The sequence below is a fragment of the Dryobates pubescens genome, chromosome 15 (genome assembly GCF_014839835.1).
Source record: "Dryobates pubescens isolate bDryPub1 chromosome 15, bDryPub1.pri, whole genome shotgun sequence".
Lineage (NCBI taxonomy): Eukaryota > Metazoa > Chordata > Aves > Piciformes > Picidae > Dryobates > Dryobates pubescens.
Window position 1 is genome coordinate 15399836 of NC_071626.1, and position 18487 is coordinate 15418322.

At 40.5% G+C, this 18487-nt stretch overlaps 1 protein-coding gene across 6 annotated transcripts in view; it reads left to right on the forward strand.

Annotated features, from left to right (window-relative positions):
* DGKI (diacylglycerol kinase iota) overlaps positions 1-18487 on the forward strand; it is a 206907-nt gene that overhangs the window by 103887 nt on the left and 84533 nt on the right. For all 6 annotated transcript variants that reach the window (XM_054168160.1, XM_054168161.1, XM_054168162.1 and 3 more), the window contains 8 exons: positions 3909-4022; positions 4562-4699; positions 6260-6338; positions 10916-10971; positions 11816-11878; positions 12099-12172; positions 13629-13740; positions 16417-16616. In XM_054168160.1, coding sequence (XP_054024135.1) covers positions 3909-4022; positions 4562-4699; positions 6260-6338; positions 10916-10971; positions 11816-11878; positions 12099-12172; positions 13629-13740; positions 16417-16616 — 836 coding nt within the window. The remainder of the gene's footprint in view (positions 1-3908; positions 4023-4561; positions 4700-6259; positions 6339-10915; positions 10972-11815; positions 11879-12098; positions 12173-13628; positions 13741-16416; positions 16617-18487) is intronic.

Here is an 18487-nt window from a genome sequence, read left to right on the forward strand (position 1 = left end):
TAAGCAGTTAGGATCAGATCTTCAAAGGCTTTAAGCACCTTCAGAAGGAGACAGCCTCTGCAGTTCAGGGTCTGAAAGCTGTGAGTGGTAATGGAGATATTACAACTGCATTACTCTTTCCAGTACTTAGGAATATCATAAATCATAGTCTATGCCTCTGAGTGCTTTAAAGGTCAGTTTTCCAAATGTGTTTCTCTGTGAAGCTCAGTTCCCCAAACACATAATTGATAATAGTTGTAACATAATGCATGGTAAGAAAAATGCATTGCTGCTTGAAAGGTGAAGTGACTGGCCCCAACAGAAATATGTAGATGTTTGGGTCATGGAGATGAATTTTTATTTTACTTACTTATTTTTGAGGTGAACTCCTACCCTTAACCCATCTCTGTTTGAATTTCTGGGGGAACTTGCTGTTCAGCTTTTGTGGGTACTTTTAAACCCCCAGTTGTGGGGTTGCAAGATTAATGAAAAAATTTGTGATTAGTCTACTGTTTTGCTGGTGACTGGGGAAATAAGATATTATTCTGAACTTTCCTTCAGAAATGCACAATGCTTTAGTTTAGTAGGAGGCATAAACTGCAAAAAAAAGGTGTGATTCTGAAAGTGTTTCATCTGTCTGAGGAAGCCAGTGTTTTAACAGAGGGGCTGGGGAGATTTTACCCTAAAGTATTAAAATAGAAATGAATATCACAACGTGTGATTCTGCTTTTCCCTTTACTGAGCAGCGCAAGCGACAGGGGGCAGCACCTTCTCAGAAGTATGAGCAGCGCTCTGCTGCTAGCTCTGCTGCTGTTCAATTTGAAGCAAATTAGTATCTACTTATTCCTGAAGCCATTACTTCTAGAAATGAAAAATCTGGCTCAAATGGACTTTGTGAATATTCAGTGAGACCAGATGTTATCTTGCATTATTGAGGTGAATCAGAACTTACTGTAAATTTTCAGTCATCGCTGCTTGCTGCTCCTTTCCAGGGCTTAAATGGAAAGCTCTGTTTTCAAAGCAGTCAGGAGCTTTCTGTGTACAGGGAAATGATAGTCTGTGTCATCCTTGATTGTAAAACTAATGTGCAAGGTTTGGAAATGAACTGAAGTTAAATAGCAATGTTGTATTTGTAAATTAATCATTTGAAATTTCTGTTTATCAGTTAAAAGCACTTGCAAAAGTTACCTGTACCAGTGGGATGCTAAGGCACAAATACAAAGTCAGTGTCCATGAAAGAGACCACTTTAAGAAGTCCTGGCCCTAGTGAAGTTATGAAGAGTTTTTATTATGTCTCCCATTACCAATACAGAAGAATAGAAGGTTACTTACCTTTGAAAATCCCTTAAGGACTCCCCTTTGTGCTACCATGGTGCCTGTGTTATGCCTAAGAACCTTTAGCTCATGAGAGTTTGTGATTCAGATGACTGTTAACAGACAAGGAATCTCTAATATGAGATGACTTCCCAGATGAATGATTTGATAATTGGACAATTGGTTTTGATAAATAATTGATAAATAATGTTTATACAAAATCAAGTTTATAATTTGAGACTTGAAGACAGACATGTACTAGAACACCAAGCATACCCAGTATATTCTAGAATATCAAGGTGGTTACTGTATCAAACCATTCCTACTGCAGTCCTTCAAACACCAGCTGTTGTTCCCAAGGCCCATGTTATGCTCAGTGCCTTTCATGAAGCCTTGGTATCATCCCAGTTTTGGTCAAAAGTCTGTTTGAACTCAGTAATATTAGTTGAGGGAGGAATGATCTTGTCCAACAACAGTCAGGATTTCAGTTTCCTGTCCTATTTAAAAGCCTTTATTTCCAGTAAAGGCTGCATCTTTAAACACTGGCAGTGGTTTAAAACAAATGCATCACAGCTTCTGTCCAAGACTGTGATTATAAATGTTCTTTTGAAGGTGAGAAGCAGTTTAAGGAATAGAGGAATAGTCCTCTTTGCAGCCCTGATGGGCAGAGGAGTTCAGACCATTCCCATGTCCTGAAACACTAGCAGGTGGGGAAGATGACCATTTATCTACAATCCTGGCTGACTGGGGAGGTCCCAGTTGACTGGACATTAACAACTGTGATGTCCAGCTACAGAAAGGACTGGAAGGAGGAGGATCCAGGGAACTACAGACCTGTCAGTCTGATCTCAGTACTGGGGAAGGTTATGGAGCAGATAATTCTGAGTGCTATTATGCAGTATGTGAAGGGCAACCTGGTGATCAGACTGATTTGTCATGGGTTTATGACAGGCAGGTGCTGCCTAGATCACTAATCTGATCTCCTTTTATGACAAGGCAACCTGCTTAGTGGATGAGGGAAGGCTGTGGATGTTGTTTACCTGGGCATTAGTAAAACCTTTGACACTGTGTCCCACAGCATCCTCTCAGAGAAATTTGGCTGCTCATGGCATGGATGTATATATGCTTTGTTGTGTTAAAAACTGGCAAGATGATTGGGCCCAAAGAGTTGTGATGAACAGAGTTAAATTCAGCTGGCTTCTGGTCACAAGGGGTGCTCCCCAGTGCTCAGTATTGGGGTGAACTCTCTTCAGTATCTTTATTGGTGATCTGGACAAGGGGATCGAAGGCCCTGTTTATAAGTTCATAGATGATGCCAAGTGAGACAGGAGTGTTGGTCTGCTTGAGGGTAGGAAGGTTTTACAGAGGAACATATACAGACTGGATTGATGAGCTGAGGCCAGATGCATGAGTTTTAACAAGGCCAAGTGCCAGGTCCTCTACTTGAGTCACAAGCCTATGCAATGCTACAGGCTTGGAGAAGAGTGGCTGGAAAGCTGCCTGGTGGAAAAAGCCATGGGGATGTTTGCTGACAGATGCCTGAATGTAAGTCAGCCAACTGCTCAGGTGGCCAAGAAGGCAAACAGCATCCTGGTCTGTATCAGAAAGAGTGTGGCCGCAGGTCTAGAGAGATGAATATCCCCTTGCACTCGGCACTGGTGAAGCCACACCTGAACTGTGTTCAGTTTTGGACCGAACTGTGTTCAGTTTTGGACCACTTACTACAAGAAAAACATTGAAGTCCTGGAGTGGATCCAAAGCACGACAATAAAGCTGGTGAAGGGTCTAAAGAGCAAGCCCTCTGAGGAGTGGCTAAGGGAACCAAAGTTTAGTCTGGAGAAAAGGAAGCTGAGGTGAGACCTTATCACTCTATACAAGTACCTGAAAGGAGGTTGTAGGGGAGTGAGAATTGGTCTGTTCTACCAAGTAGCAAGTGACAAGATGAAAGGATATGACCTCAAGTTGTGCCAGGAAAGGTTTATATTGGAAATTAGAAAAAAAATTCTTCACAGTAAGGGTTGTCAAGCATCACAATGTGCTGCCCAGGGAAGTGGTTGCATCATCATCCCTGGAAGTATTTAAATGACGTTTAGATGTGGTGCATAGAGATGTGGTTTAGCAGGAGATTGGTAGAATTGGATGATGTTTTGACTTGGTGATTTTAAAGGTCTTTTCCAGCCTAAGCAATTCAATGATTCTATGATTCTCTTATGGCAAAAATTCCAGTCATAAAAAGTTTGATAACACCTTCAGCAACATTGACTTTCTTGGCCACATGGGCACAGCCTTATGCAGGTCTAATCTTAGGTGTTTTCATTTTCTGCTTAAAGAAAAGCAACTTATGCACTCCCTTTTCTCAGTATCTCTCTGTGTGATTAGCAATAGCCAGTGTTTACATCCCATTGCTTCTGCTTGCACAGGAGCAGTGTGAAAACTGCTATACCTGTTCACCAAAAGGTGAAACTTCAGTTGCAGTTATACATTTAAATTTTACTGTCCTAAATTTTCCTTCTCCTTTCTATTTCACTTGACAACGTGATCCTAATGTGTCTTATTCCTTTTTTCCTTCCCTTTTATTCTTTCTGACTAACACTTCTGCATTTTCCATCCTATAGGTGGGCTGGATCCTGTCTATCCTCGATGAGCTGCAACTCAGTCCCCCACCTCCTGTGGCTGTCCTTCCCCTTGGCACTGGGAATGACCTTGCCCGCACCCTCAACTGGGGTGGGGTAAGCACTGACTGGGATATCTTTAGATGTGGGCTCTCAATTTGCTGCTCTGATTCAATTGTGTGGGTCAGAAACTTCATTTTGGCTAAAACAGCAGGCAGGGTTATGTCCAAGGTCTGTTTCAGTCAGGCAAAATTTGGTTCCGTTTCTAGTCTGGGATCTTGAATTATTAGTAATGAAGTTGTATTTAAAGTGTATATAGATATATTTGTCTGATATTTCAGGTCAACTAAAGAGAAGTATATGCAGACTTGTAAGTTAAACACACTTTAAACTTTATTTCTCTGTATTTATCTTTGATTACTCCACTGGGGTTATTCCAAGCAAGGCAAATATACTTTGAGTTTCTCTCCTTATGCTCTTGTTTTGCCTTAGCCAACTGCTTGTTGAAAAGCTCTATATAGCAATATGTTTTGAGGAATGTTTGATCTGATATTTTAGGCCTGTGTGAAAGGAGGGAGGTCTGCCAGGTAACTAGTCAGTAATTTGCTTTGCTTTCATTATCCATGGTTGATAACCTGGTAATATTTTGTTCTCAGGGCTACACAGATGAGCCAGTGTCCAAGATCCTGTGCCATGTAGAAGATGGGACAATTGTCCAGCTGGACCGCTGGAATCTCCAAGTTGAGCGCAACCCTGATTTGCCACAAGATGAGCTGGAGGATGGAGCACGTAAGGTTAGAGCCTTCTTATTCCTAGGGACATTATAGGATGCTTCAGAGCATCTTTGCAGCACCATAAAAGCCATGAATAGAAAAGCTCTAAAACTTTTTAATTGCATCTCTAAAGTGCTGCATCTCTTTCTTTTTGTTTTTAATCATATGTTATTGTTTGTAACTCCCAGACTTTGAGAACATATCTCAAGAGCTAAACCCCGGGAAAAAAAGTTTTATCTGAAAGAATGTTGTTATTTTTCCCTAATTAATCTGGAGTTGTAGGGGAAGGAACACTGACTAGTATCCATTCCAGAATTAGAGAAAACTTTTAAAAAAAAGATGTAACTTTTTATTCTTCAGTATTTTGCTGGTGGATGCCAACTCTTGCCTACTTTATAAAAAAAGTGTAATGTATTTTTGTGGAAGGTTTCCATATAATGTCCATTAGTGTATCTTGACAGAGGAAGAACAGGAACATTTTCAAGTGAGGGGGTCTCATTATAGTTTGTAATTTAGAGTGGAGATATTGAAAGTGTTACAAAGTGTTGAAGGGCAACGAGGCTGGTGAGAGGCCTTGAGCACAAGCCCTATGAGGAGAGGCTGAGGGAGCTGGGATTGTTTAGCCTGGAGAAGAGAAGGCTCAGGGGTGACCTCATTGCTCTCTACAACTACCTGAAAGGTGGTTGTAGCCAGGAAGGGGCTGGTCTCTTCTCTCTAGCAACCAGCACCAGAACAAAAGGACACAGTCTCAGGCTGCGCCAGGGGAAGATTAGGCTCAAGGTGAGGAGAAAGTTCTTCACTGAGAGAGTCATTTGTCATTGGAATGGGCTGCCCAGGGAGGTGGTGGAGTCACTGTCCCTGGAGGTGTTCAAAAGGGGATTGGATGTGGCACTTAGTGCCATGGTCTAGTCATGAGGTCTGTGGTGACAGGTTGGACTCAATGATCTTTGAGGTCTCTTCCAACCTTGGTGATACTGTGATACAATCAAAATAAATTAATTTCAAAAGAAGATTCTGTGAACTGTTTCCCCTCTCATTTATAATTTCAAGTTTATCTATTGGATAACACAGTTCTCTCTGTACAGCCCTGTTGGGCACATGTAATGAAGATGACGACAGATGTGTACCTCATACATCTTCAATAGAATTAGGGCTTCTTGTTTGGGAGTTGCATTGCTCCTGGTTATATGTGAAGCAGGAAGAACACAGCTTGCATTTCATTCACCATGCTGAGCTTGAAGTGCCAGCAATTAGGAAATGCTTTGCATTGACATGTTAAGTGGTGCAGCATCACAGGAAATCTCAATGACAACACAAAGAACCCTTTGATATGTTTACAAACATATGTATATAATCATAAAGCACTGTAGATCTGTTTGTGTTCTTTGGGCTTTTGCATCTCGTCATCTTCCTCAAGCTATTACTAAACTTTAGAGCAACCTTCTGTATACAGTGCCCTGATACTTTCTACTTTCATCTTCAAAGATTTTCATGAGAACCAGGTTCAATGTAGCTAATTCCTGTGCCATGGGATGCATCATTCAAGTTATTTTTGCATGACTTTTTATTATCCAATTGCAGCTTCCTCTTAATGTCTTCAATAATTACTTCAGCCTTGGATTTGATGCACATGTGACACTGGAGTTCCACGAATCTAGAGGTAATAGGAACTTTGAATTTTCTTAGTTTGGGGAATGGGCATTTAAAACAAAATAAATTACAAATGGAATTGGATTGAACATAAAAGCCCAAGAGACCCACAAGTAGGAAGGGAGTGATTGTATCATGAGTTTCCAAGGGCTTAGTGATTTAAAAATGAAAAAATAACAAGGAAAGATTCATTGAATTAAAATGGCTAAAAGGGAAGCTTCTCAAAGATTTTGCTCTTCTAAAGAAGATACTAGTAAAGGAAGTTTATGTGATACAGAAGTGTCAGAGTAAGAGCAGAAAAAAAACCACACTAATGCAAGTCAGGTGCAAGTGTGGAGGTGGAGGGAGAAGGAAAGCTGCAAGACACTGGCAGTAGCAGGAGGATAATTGTGTTTTCAGTCTGAACAGCTGTAACCTATGTATAGGTATAGCATAATATCATTGGACTTGCTACAGACCCAGTGCAAGTGAAATCTTTTAATGTCCACAGAATTTTCAGGAACTTAAGCTGTTGTAGCATCTTGTTTGTTCCCTTGCCAATGGCAGTTATGCTACTCCATACAGATCTAAATGTGGCTTAACAGGTGGGCTTTGCACTGATGGGAACCATTCTATTTATACAGTTTGGAAAAGCATGCTTGTATAAACAAACTTTATTCAATTGTCTGTGTTCAGCTTTTGATCATTTCAGTTTCATATGCAGGTACTTTTTTCTGAATTACAGCCTTGCTCATCTTCACTTTTATACTGTCAGAGTGTCATTTCAAGATGAAAAGATAGCACTCTAGTGCCAGGCTAAATAAAGAGCAGGATACATGATGGAATGAGCTAATGCATATTTTACAATGTTTAAGACTGCTTCAAGCTGTAAGAATAATAATGAAGGGCCACAAAAGGGCACAGGAATGAAAAGATGACAGCTGTATGCATTTTTTTTTATGAATGCATATCATTATACATTGTTAATGTGACTGTGACTATATTGTATAGATGACATGCATGACTGCTTTCTCGCTTAATGGAGGCATTACTTAATAATGAAGTTATGAAGCCCTAAGAAGAATAGATGTTATTCCAGAGATGTCAGTTTAAAAAAAATTTACATGGATGAAAAAATACTTGGCAAAGGAAGCTGCATGTTGGTGAGTGGGTGTGTGTGGCCAGGAGAGCTTTTCATAGCAAATCACTGCTCTTACAAGTCATTACTGTTGATGACTTCCTTGCTAAAATACACAAAGAGAGTCCTACGTAGTTTAGGAGAGAAAAGCTTCTAGCCTTGGAGGTGTTGCTGGTGTGTGGGTTCTATTGTTTTTCGTGTGGGCTTGAAGTTCTGCAGCCTTTCAGTACTTGAAGGGGGCTTATAAGAAACATGGGGATGAACTTTTTAGGGCCTGATGTGATAGGGCAAGGGGTAATGGTTTTCAGTTGAAAGAGGGTAGACTTAGACTTGATATTAGTAAGAAGATTTTTTTTATCATGAGGATGATGAAACACTGGCCCAGGTTGCCCACAAAGGTGGTAGAAGCCCCATTTCTGGAAACATTCAAGGTCAGGTTGGATGGGTCTCTGAGAAACCTGATCTAGTTGAAGATGCCCTTGCTTATTGCAGGTATTTGGACTAGATGATTTATACATGTGCTTTCCAACCAAAACTATTCTATGAGTTAAAGAGTGCAAATTAAATTTTGATCTCATTTGAACATGAGCCAGCAGTGTGCCCAGGTGGCCAGGAGAGTCAATGGCATCCTGGCCTGTATCAGGAATAGTGTGGCCTGCAGGACAAGGGAGGTTATTCTTCCCCTGTACTCAGAACTGATGAGGCCACACCTTGAGTACTGTGTCCAGTTCTGGGCCCCTCAATTCCAGAGAAATGTTGAGATACTGGAATGTGTCCAGAGAAGGGTGATGAAACTGGAACACAAGCCCTATGAGGAGAGGCTGAGAGAGATGGGGTTGTTTAGCCTGGAGAAGAGGAGGCTCAGGGGATACTTCATTGCTGTCTACAACTACCCAAAGGGAGGCTGTTGCCAGATGGGGTCAGTCTGTTCTCCCAGGCAACCAGCAACACGAGGGGTCGCAGTCTCAAGTTGTGCCCAGGGAGGTTCAGGCTGCATATTAGGAAGAAGTTCTTCACAGGGAGATTGATTGGCCAATGGAATGGGCTGCCCAGGGAGGTGGTGGCGTCACTATCCCTGGAGATCTTCAAGAAAAGACTGGATGAGGCACTTAGTGCCATGGTCTAGTTGATTGAATAGGGCTGGATGATAGGTTGGACTGGATGATCTTGGAGGTCTCTTCCGACCTGGTTGATTCTATGATGACCATCCAGAGAAACTCTAGCAAAGTTTAAAGTACTTTCATGGCTGTAGCACTTGGTCTGTTCAGATAATTGGTTGTATGCAGTTGCTTTTCTGGAGCAATTGTAATCACATATAGTAGTAAAACAAGCAAATACAACCCCCTATCACCCCCCATCTACCGCCCCCCACTCCTCTGCTAATCTGAAATAAATTAATTTGAACTCTCAGCCTACCAGCACACTTTATGCAATGGAGATTGATCTATTGTTATATTTAATATAAGCAGTGATTGTGATGTCTCAGAGGAACCTGTAGATGAATGTGGCCTTTCCCATGGCAATCTCTACACTTTTTTTTTGGTAACTAATCAGATTGAGCCCTGAGAGTTGGCTCCAAGCCTAACATATTCAGCTCAGCTTCTTCAGGAAGTGTCCTGGGTAGTAACTCTTTCCAGTTTCCTCCCTTCGTAACCTTATGCTTTGGTGAGCAAGGGAGATGCAATTTATTTTATCCCTATTGACATGCTGTTTGATCCCTCAGCTCCACAGGACTGTTCATTTCCAGCACACCTCCCCACTGCATGCATACAGTCTCACATGTTCCATTTCCTATTCCCTTGATGTCTTTAGCATGGTGAAGATGGAGTGAACCTTGGATATGCAGTGATTCACTTCTACAATCAAAGCTGCACTTTAGTCTAGATTCCACGCTGCAGAATGAATCCTTTTCCCCTTTCCATACTCATCTGCTATATCAGAAGTAGGAGCAGTTGAGGGTCTGATGAGTCTCTGACCTCAGAAAAATTTCTTTTGTGTTCAAAACTGGGGCTTTGGTTCTGGTCAGCTTTTGGTGTAAGATCCATGTAAGAGCCAGTGCTCTGGTGGCCGCTGCACAGAGCCACCTGACATCATGTGCAACACTTGTGCTGAGCCTTCAGGAGCCTTCACTTCTTAGCATAGGATGTTGAGACTTTTTGTGAAGAGGTGAGAGCTCAGTAAATGAGTTGGGATCCACTTATACAGTTACATTAATTGTTTGAAGACGACGTGGCCCAGATTTGCATTCCAGGCTGACTCAGAACACACAAACGGATAAAGTAGCTGAGCACACAATCAAAGAGGAAATGCCAAGTAGCCCATTCTTACAACATGGGAGCCTTGACCTGTGAGATGTAGTGGCTTTAAAGAGAACTAGAAACATTGTTCCAAATGGTCATTAGAGAAGAATTAATTCTGAAGTGTTTGCACCAATGCAATGCTTTAGCCAGGACTCTCTTGGTAGTTGGATTTCTTCACTAGAATATTGCTAAGCAGAAGTAAGGGTTGTACTGCCCCTGAATACAGTGTCAGAAACTCTGCTTCTGAAATCTCTGGATGCCATAGAGTAGGAAAACAATTCCCAAGGAGGCATGAGAATAACCTGTATACTGGGAAACACACCTTACATTGGGAGATTAAAGGAGCTCCATTTAACTTATGGGAAATAAGGTTAAGAGATTATTTAATCACTACCTGTAAGTATTTACTCTAGAAGAAGATATCTGACAGCTAAAGGCTCTTTAATCTGACAGAGAAATATAATAAGATGTAGCAGTTGAAGTCTGAAAAGTTCAAGATAGGAAAAAAACCCTCACAATTATTTTAACAGTGAGAAAAATTAACTGTTAGATGTGCATTACTACTGGGCTCTTAAAAATTTCCATCATTTGGTGTCTAATCAAAATAAAACAGCTCTCTACATATGTTTTAGAGTTACCATTTTTTTTTCCTTCCCCCACCCTGCAGGAGCATTTGTGTAGAGATGTCTGTTCCTCAGTACCTCTTTGTAACACTTCAGAATTTAAAATTCTGTTTCATCTTGTAATTTATTAATGCTTAACTCCTATTTCAAAGAGTGAGTTAATGTTTCACAAATGTCTAGTAATTCCTAAAGGTCTGTTCTTTGTTGGCAGAAACAGTCTCAAAAAGCCTCACAAATGGTACTGATGGATCATAAGATGAGTAGTCTGAGAGGTGCTAAATTAGCTGATTGAATTCTTGTTACCTCTTTGGTCTTGTTTCCATCTATTTTCAATCTACAGGAAAGGGGAAGAACTCAGTGTCTGGAATCTGATAGCAGCTAATGGCACAGACAGTGAACTCACACTCTGGGAAAAACATTTATGTTAATATTTTCACTGAGTGATGTGTGTTAAAAGCACTACAGTGTGCGCAGGGAATGCGAAGGTACAATGGAGTCTACTTGTTTTATTAGGGTGTTTATATTTTTCCTTTTTATCCTTTCACAGAGGCAAATCCAGAGAAATTCAACAGCCGATTTAGAAATAAAATGTTTTATGCAGGGGTGAGTTGTGCTTTGTCTTACAGAATGATGCGAACTGAGTTGTTCAAATGTTTTCTTAAGTACCTTCCCCCTTGCTGTCTCACTTCAGGAGCTCATGCTAGTTCATTTTGCCTTTGGCAACTTACAGTGCATGTGTACTGTTTCTGGCAGCGCCACACACGTGTCTTGTTGGAAAGTGCCCAAAGCACTGTTGTTTTACAGAGCTTAGCAGGTGAGAGAAATGCTACTCTTTTGGACAAAGAACTGCTCGTGTCTTGGTCCCCCTGCTTCTGGCTCAAAAGCTTCTCAACAAACTGGTCTGACCCTTGAAAGCACATCGATATTGACTTTCCTAGAGAGATTCCCCAAGTTTTGACTTTGTAGCTTTAAGAAGTCCTTCTGGATGTAGGATCATGGGGAGTGGAGGGCAGAGATCAGCTACTTGGAATGGTTAATTTTCAGGTGTGAATATGCACATTAAATTACCCACTTCTGTGTACAGGAGGGTAGAAGGACAACACTTGATTCTAAAATGCAGTTATTGAAAGAAACACTAATTTGCTAATGCATATCTTTCTGGGTAGTGGCTCCCACCATACCCATGTGCCTTAAACATGGAAACATATATTCAAGCAAGAATTTGCATTTAAATCCTAGGGTGTCCATGGATCCTCTTAGGTTAACATCTCAAGAGGAGAAGTATTATAACTTAAGTAAAATAAAAAAATATATCTCCTCAGAACAAGGAAGAATAAGTTTGACAAAAGGATGGCATTTAGGTAATTAGGTCTGTGATGGGATAAGAAATGAAAAAAGAGAATAGAGGAAGCACTGATGACAATTCCTGCACTTATTTCTGTTGCAGGCAGCCTTTACAGACTTTCTGCAAAGAAGCTCAAGAGATTTATCCAAACATGTTAAAGTTGTGGTAAGTGTAAGAAATTGTGTTATAGTATTGTGGGAAGAGGGGGGAATGGAGAGAGAGTGAGGTGAGAGTTTAATGGCTCTGTTACTTTTCAGTTTTGAGCATGACATTTGCAACACATTCCAAGGAAAGTCTTGGGAAAGTTGTTACAAAGCAGCATCACTTCTCTTGTCTGTGGCTCCATTCAGCAATTTCTCTGTGCTCTGTCACTTTGGCTTTGTAGTGTGATGGTACAGACCTGACTCCAAAGATCCAGGAGCTGAAGTTCCAGTGTATAGTGTTTTTAAACATACCCAGGTAAGCTCAAGACACATGCTTGAAGTTACAAAACAATAATAAGTTTAAAAGGGGGGAAAAAAAAAAAAAGGTGAAAAGCTAACTAAAAGCTGTCCTAGACTGTGTGAATGGGCAGGAAATTGCCATTATGCTGCTTTCTTGAGAGCTATGTGCTAATAATGCTGTTAATTAGTAGCACAGAACACGGTTAAGAGTCCAGGGTAGAGGGAAGGCATCCTTTAAAAAATTGAACATCCTGATACAGAGATAGTAGAAATTATATATAAACATGCTTTCAAAAGTTTTGGACTTAATCTGCAAGTAAGATGTTAAAGATACAGATGTCTGGTCTTTTTACTAATTAGAAATAGAATGTCAAAAAGGCAGGGGAGGGAGGCAGGGGAAGGGGGAAAAGATGAATAGTTTTCTCTAAAAGGAACACCAAGCCATAGAAATAGGTGCTGGATTTTACCATGTTAGAAGGTGTCCCAAAGAGAAATATAGCTGTATTCCTAAAACTTCTCTATTCTTTAGAGCACTAGTCTCCAAATTTTGTTGATTGTAACAAAATTTTTAAGCATCACCTGAATGCATGTATAATTATATAAAACCTATATATCTACTACTCTACTAATATATTGCATACATTACAAAATGTATGTACTGCATACAGTATAAAACACACACAAAAATGGAAATTAAGAGAGGATGTGATAAAGATGAAACAAACACTATTTTAATGTTTGTTTTCTTATTTGTTGAAAGTACAAACAATGTTTTCTGTAGACTGCCTGTCTTGCCAGTTTGGGATTTTTCTTGCACACTCCCTGCGTTGTGGGCACCCCATTTTGGATATCACTGCTTTAAGGCAGCCTACCACTTTGCTCTATGTGCAGTCCCAAGCACTTGATCTTTTGAGTCGTGCATTGCCCTTACTTCAACCTTCTACTTCCTGTCACCTCTCCAAAGTTCCCCTTTCTATCACTCTTAGATCACTTCTACATCCATTATTTAATGGTAGGAAAGAGATGTCACAGCCACATCTGTTTCTGCTTATTTTTCCCTGCCTCTTCAAGCTGTGCAGCGTTTTATAATCTTTGTGCTATTGCTGCTGCTCAGCCAGCAGGCAGACTGGAAATGGAGCCACAAAGCTGGAGCTGCTGCTGCCCCAAGCCTACTGTTAAGCAGGTCATCTGCAGAAAGCAAAGCGGAGTGCTCCTGGTGTTTCCTTACATTCCTCTCATAAAGAAACCTGGTAAAGAAAGAGATTTATACATTATGATATTGTACCAGCTTGAAAACGAGAGAGAGATTTTCCCCTTTCGGCCAGTCCTTGTCAGCATAACTTTTAATTGTCCCTGATTTGAACCAGGAATGGATATCTGATACTTCTGGAGGACAGAAAACAGGTGAATAGGCAGGACCCATTAGGGAAAACTGCTTTCTCAAAGCTTGCTCTCCAAACCTCTTTCTGTAGGTATTGTGCTGGCACAATGCCCTGGGGAAACCCTGGAGATCACAGAGACTTTGAGCCTCAGCGCCATGATGATGGTTACATTGAAGTCATTGGGTTCACCATGGCCTCACTGGTGAGTTATTGCAGGTGCTACTCTTCCTACAGATGCTTGGTTCTAGTAGACTTGGAGTATTCTGTGAGCAATGCTACAGAATGCGAAGTTGTCCTCGTTATTGAAGAACCACTATGAGTCTACACATTCAGTTAAGGCCAAAATGTACTCTGCTGTTAAATGAAGGAAATAACTTGTAGTTTTCTAATACAGTAAGTGTTATTTAATAATACAAATGTAAGCTGTAAATTATGGCTAATTTGCATATGTAGTGCTACCAAGTTAAATGGCAAAATTATTACAGTAGGAACAGCATGCAGGCATGTTAGTACTGTGGGAATGTTCCATGGTTAGAAAAATTGCTACTGGATTTTTTTTTTTAGCTTTTGTATGTTTCAAGCCATGGCATAAAAGTATATTTATTTATTTGAATAGAATTAACCAGATGGAAAAGACCTTTGAGATTGAGTCCAACCTATCACCCAACACCTTCTAATCAACTAAACCATGGCAACAAGTGCCCCATTCAGTCTCTTCTTAAACACCTCCAGTGATGGTGACTCTACCACCTCCCTGGGCAGCACATTCCAATGCCCAATCACTCTTTCTATGAAGAATTTAATTCTAACATTCCAGCCTAAACCTCCCCTGGTGCAAATTGAGACTGTGTCCTCTTGTTCCAGTGCTGGTTGCCTGGGGGAAAAGACCAACCCCCACCTGGCTACAACCTCCCTTCAGGTAGTTGTAGAGAGCAATAAGGTCTCCCCTGAGCCTCCTCTTCTCCAGGCTGAGCAACCCCAGCTCCCTCAGCCTCTCCTCACAGGGCTTGTGCTCCAGACCTCTCACCAGCTTTGTTGCCCTTCTTTGTTGCCCTTAAAAATTGGCCACTGAAAACAAATACAAACTATTCTATATAATTACATGCCTATACACTTTCCATATGCCCACTAAAAGTGTGAAAATGTCAAAATGTAGTAATAGCTGTGGAAAATTTTAGTAATTTTTCTAGCACAAAATTCTGTGTTCATTTGTTAGGAAAGCCAGTTCAACCCGGTTCAACTTGTCAGCACGCTTTCTGCCAGCATTGTTCTTAAAGCTGAGATACTGTAAAAGCAATCTCACTGTAAATACCCTAGTATCTTACTATCACAGTGGTCAAACACAGTGAAAATGTCTTTAGAGGATTATAAATGCAGTTAGAGTTGGTGGATATCCCTGTGCTAGCATGAATATACCTAAAGTACTGCAGCTTAAATTTAGCGTGGCCAGCAGAAGGCAAGTATCTAGGCTTCCTAGAACAACTAAACAGAGATCATAGTGAAAGCCATATTATTTGGTCTTTGTTGCTGCTGTGTCTTGTGTGGACTAAGCTAAAAATAGCATGGATAACACTATATTCACTAAACTCTGTTTTGTTGTGTGCCCTGCTCTCAGTGCATATAACTTTTGGTGTATAGCTATGACAGTGATGTTTTTCTCAAATACAAATTCAGGCAAAGGTAATCTTCAAAGTAAGCAAAAGGGAAAGATTGTCTCAATCAGAAGTGATTCCTTTAGAAATCAGTCTGGGGTTTTTGTTTGTTTGTTTGAAATGGGTGTAGTGGACTAGGAAATAACCCACAGGAAAAAAAATAAAACAATTGTTAGTTTAGTAGATGTTGTGGAATAAACCTTTATTACTTCACTCCTGCTGGTTGTGGCTAGAGTGACCTCAAAAGCTACCAACAGCTTCTGTTGGGGCTGAATTGAGCTACTGTTTCTCTGTAAAGGTAGCCTAGCTCAGAGTTGAAGGTCTACAAGTCTGTGGTCTTTGAGGCCAAGAAAGAGAGGTACTTTATAGGGTGTAGCATTATGAGCACACAACAAGGTTAAGGTCTTGACTTGTGTTTAGGCTGCTCTATGTTAGTGCATCAATATAGGATTTATTTTCTGCATCTGATGGATGAGAGCTAATGGTCACATAGATGACATAGCAATCAAAAAATACATTTCTGCACAGTTTTGCCTAGAACTGCTCATTTCCCTCATTTCATTTTTGTGAAATGGATTCCTGAATATGATCTTGTTTTTTAACATGGTCCTTCTGCTAGCTCTTTTCAGCCTGTGTAGTCTCAAGGTAGAGTTGCTGTGTAAGCACTCATAATAAGGATTTTGAATTTATCTAATTGACATTAAGGACTGTATTCTGTTCAGGAAAGGGAAGTCATTTTTCTGTCTCACAGATATATCCGATGAGAGTTGCTGTTTTAAAGAGCCGATAATAACATTACTGAGTGTAAAAACAAACAAACCAAATTGAAACCTTTAAGAATGAACACAGATATTCATTTGTGTATGCATGTGTTTGTATGTATACTTTTGTGTGCATGCAATATACTTGACATAAACCAGGGAAATGAGACACACAGTGCATATGGTTAGGTGTGGTCATGTTGCCCAACACTTTCTTTGGGAAAATTTAGGCACTGCTCTGTAATTTTTTGAATGAAAAATACATTCATTATGGTTTGTTAAAATGTCTTACATATGGAACACTGTGTAAGGGATGCAAAACTGCATTCTGGATTTGTTAGCTGCTTCAACTTTTTGTTCTGATATGCTCTTTTTGTCTCTTTCCTGTTTGCTTTTTAATTTGTTTTTGTTTCTGTGGTGGTTTTTTGTTTGTTATTTTTTGGCTGGTTTTTTTTTCTTTTGCAGGCTGCTCTCCAGGTGGGTGGTCATGGAGAGAGGTTGCATCAGTGCCGTGAGGTGACACTTTTAACGTACAAGTCTATCCCCATGCAAGTGGATGGTGAACCATGTCGACTGGCTCCCTCACTCATTCGGATCTCCTTAAGGAACCAAGCCAACATGGTGCAGAAGAGCAAGAGAAGAACATCTATGCCTTTGCTGAATGAGTGAGTTGGATATGTGCATGTTCTGGTGGCAGAAGGCCCACTTGGGCAGCGTATTCAGCCATAGATTTTGCATGTAATGGACTTGTAGTGCACTTAAAAAGAACAAAACCAAAAAGCACACACAAACCCCCACCCCCCTAAAAATAACCCCAGCAACCAACCCAAAACAAAACCAAAACCAAATGACCTAGCAAAAAAACCCACAACCCCCCTCCCCCAACATACAACCCCCCACCAGAATTTCCCAACTTCTTAACACCTTTGCTGCTGTATTGTAAATACTTTCCTGATACTCTTTTATTCTTTTATCTTCTGGATTTCTTTCTGTCTTGTTTTTAGAAAGGTATTGCAGCTTTTGGTTTTTAGAGGAGTTTGTGCAGGATCTTGGCTTCTGACAACTCTGCATATGTGTGCCATTTTTGCTAGAAATTATTTTGATTAATTTTCCTAATTTTATTGATCTACGTTTTAAGCTCCATTAGAGACCCTTCAACAAGCTGCTGTAATCAAGAATTACTTGGGATATCTTGTAGTCTCTGTTCATAGATTTATGGAATATCAGGTTGGAAGGGATCTCAAGGATCATCTAGTCCAACCTTTCAGAGTAAGAACATAGTTTAAATAAGATGGCCCAGCACCCTCTCCAGCTCCTGAAACTGCCTAATGTAGGGAAATCCACCACCTGTCATGGCAGTTTATTCCAATGTCTAATAGAATGATGAAAATTTTGGTTCTGGCATCCAGTTCAGATCTCCTGAGTAGCAACTTGTACCTATTGCCCCTTGTCTTTACCATGTGGCCCTTTGTAAAAAGGGAGTCTCTCTCCTCATCATAACCACCCTTTATGTACTTGTACATGGTTATGAGGTCTTCCCTAAGACTTCTCTTTTCAAGGCTGAACAAACCCAGTTCTCTCAGCCTTCCTTCATGTGACAGGTCTTCTAGTCCTCTTATCATTCTGTGGCCCTTCTCTGGACCTTTTTCACCCTGTCCACATCCTCCTTGTATAGCAGGGACCAAAACTGTACTCAAGGTGCGGGTGGCCAGGACTGAGTATAGTGGTAGAATGACATCTTTATCCCTGCTTGTGATACCCTTATTAATGCAGCTCAGCATCCTGTTGTCTTTCTTTGCCAGTGCAGCACACTGTTCACTCATGTTGAGCCTTTTGTCTACTAAGACCCCCAGCTCCCCCTCCACAGTGCTGCTCTAAAACCAGGTGGCTCTCAATCTGAGCTGCATTCCTGGCTTATGTGTTCCCAGCTGTAAGATCCTACTCTTGGCCTCATTAAAATTGTGGGAGCATGCTACATGTCACTGTTGATGGAGGAGGACCTGAAGGTCCAGAAAGGGCTGTTCTAACTTTGTAAAGAATCCTTCTCCAGTATAAAAACTCAAATTAGAACTGAGAGTTGTAAAAGATGAATAGTGAAAAGCTAAGACTAGAAACTAGGAACATGTGAAGAAGAAACAGATAGGACTAACATTCCTTTTCATGATTAAACTTTGTTAGCACTGGGGAGATATTTTAGTAGAAATATTCTAAATATTAAAATTTAGACCTACAAAAATATAATTGAATAAGATTATTTTGTAGGGCTTATTGTTGTACTACTTACAAAGGTTTTGCTCCTAGAATGAGTGACAGAGTAAGTACCTTTGCTGTTTTTTCATCCAGTGTTCTCAGAATGAAGTAAACCAGTCTATCCCTTGTACAAAGATACCAAGCTAAAGTATCTACATCTCATTCAAACATCCATGCACTGAGGTTTTATTTTTTTTCCAGGGAGGTGGGTGGGGGATTTTACTGTTGCAGCTGTTGTGGTGAGAAAAGATTTAGAAAGAAGTGTAATACCTTTCATTAAACTAAC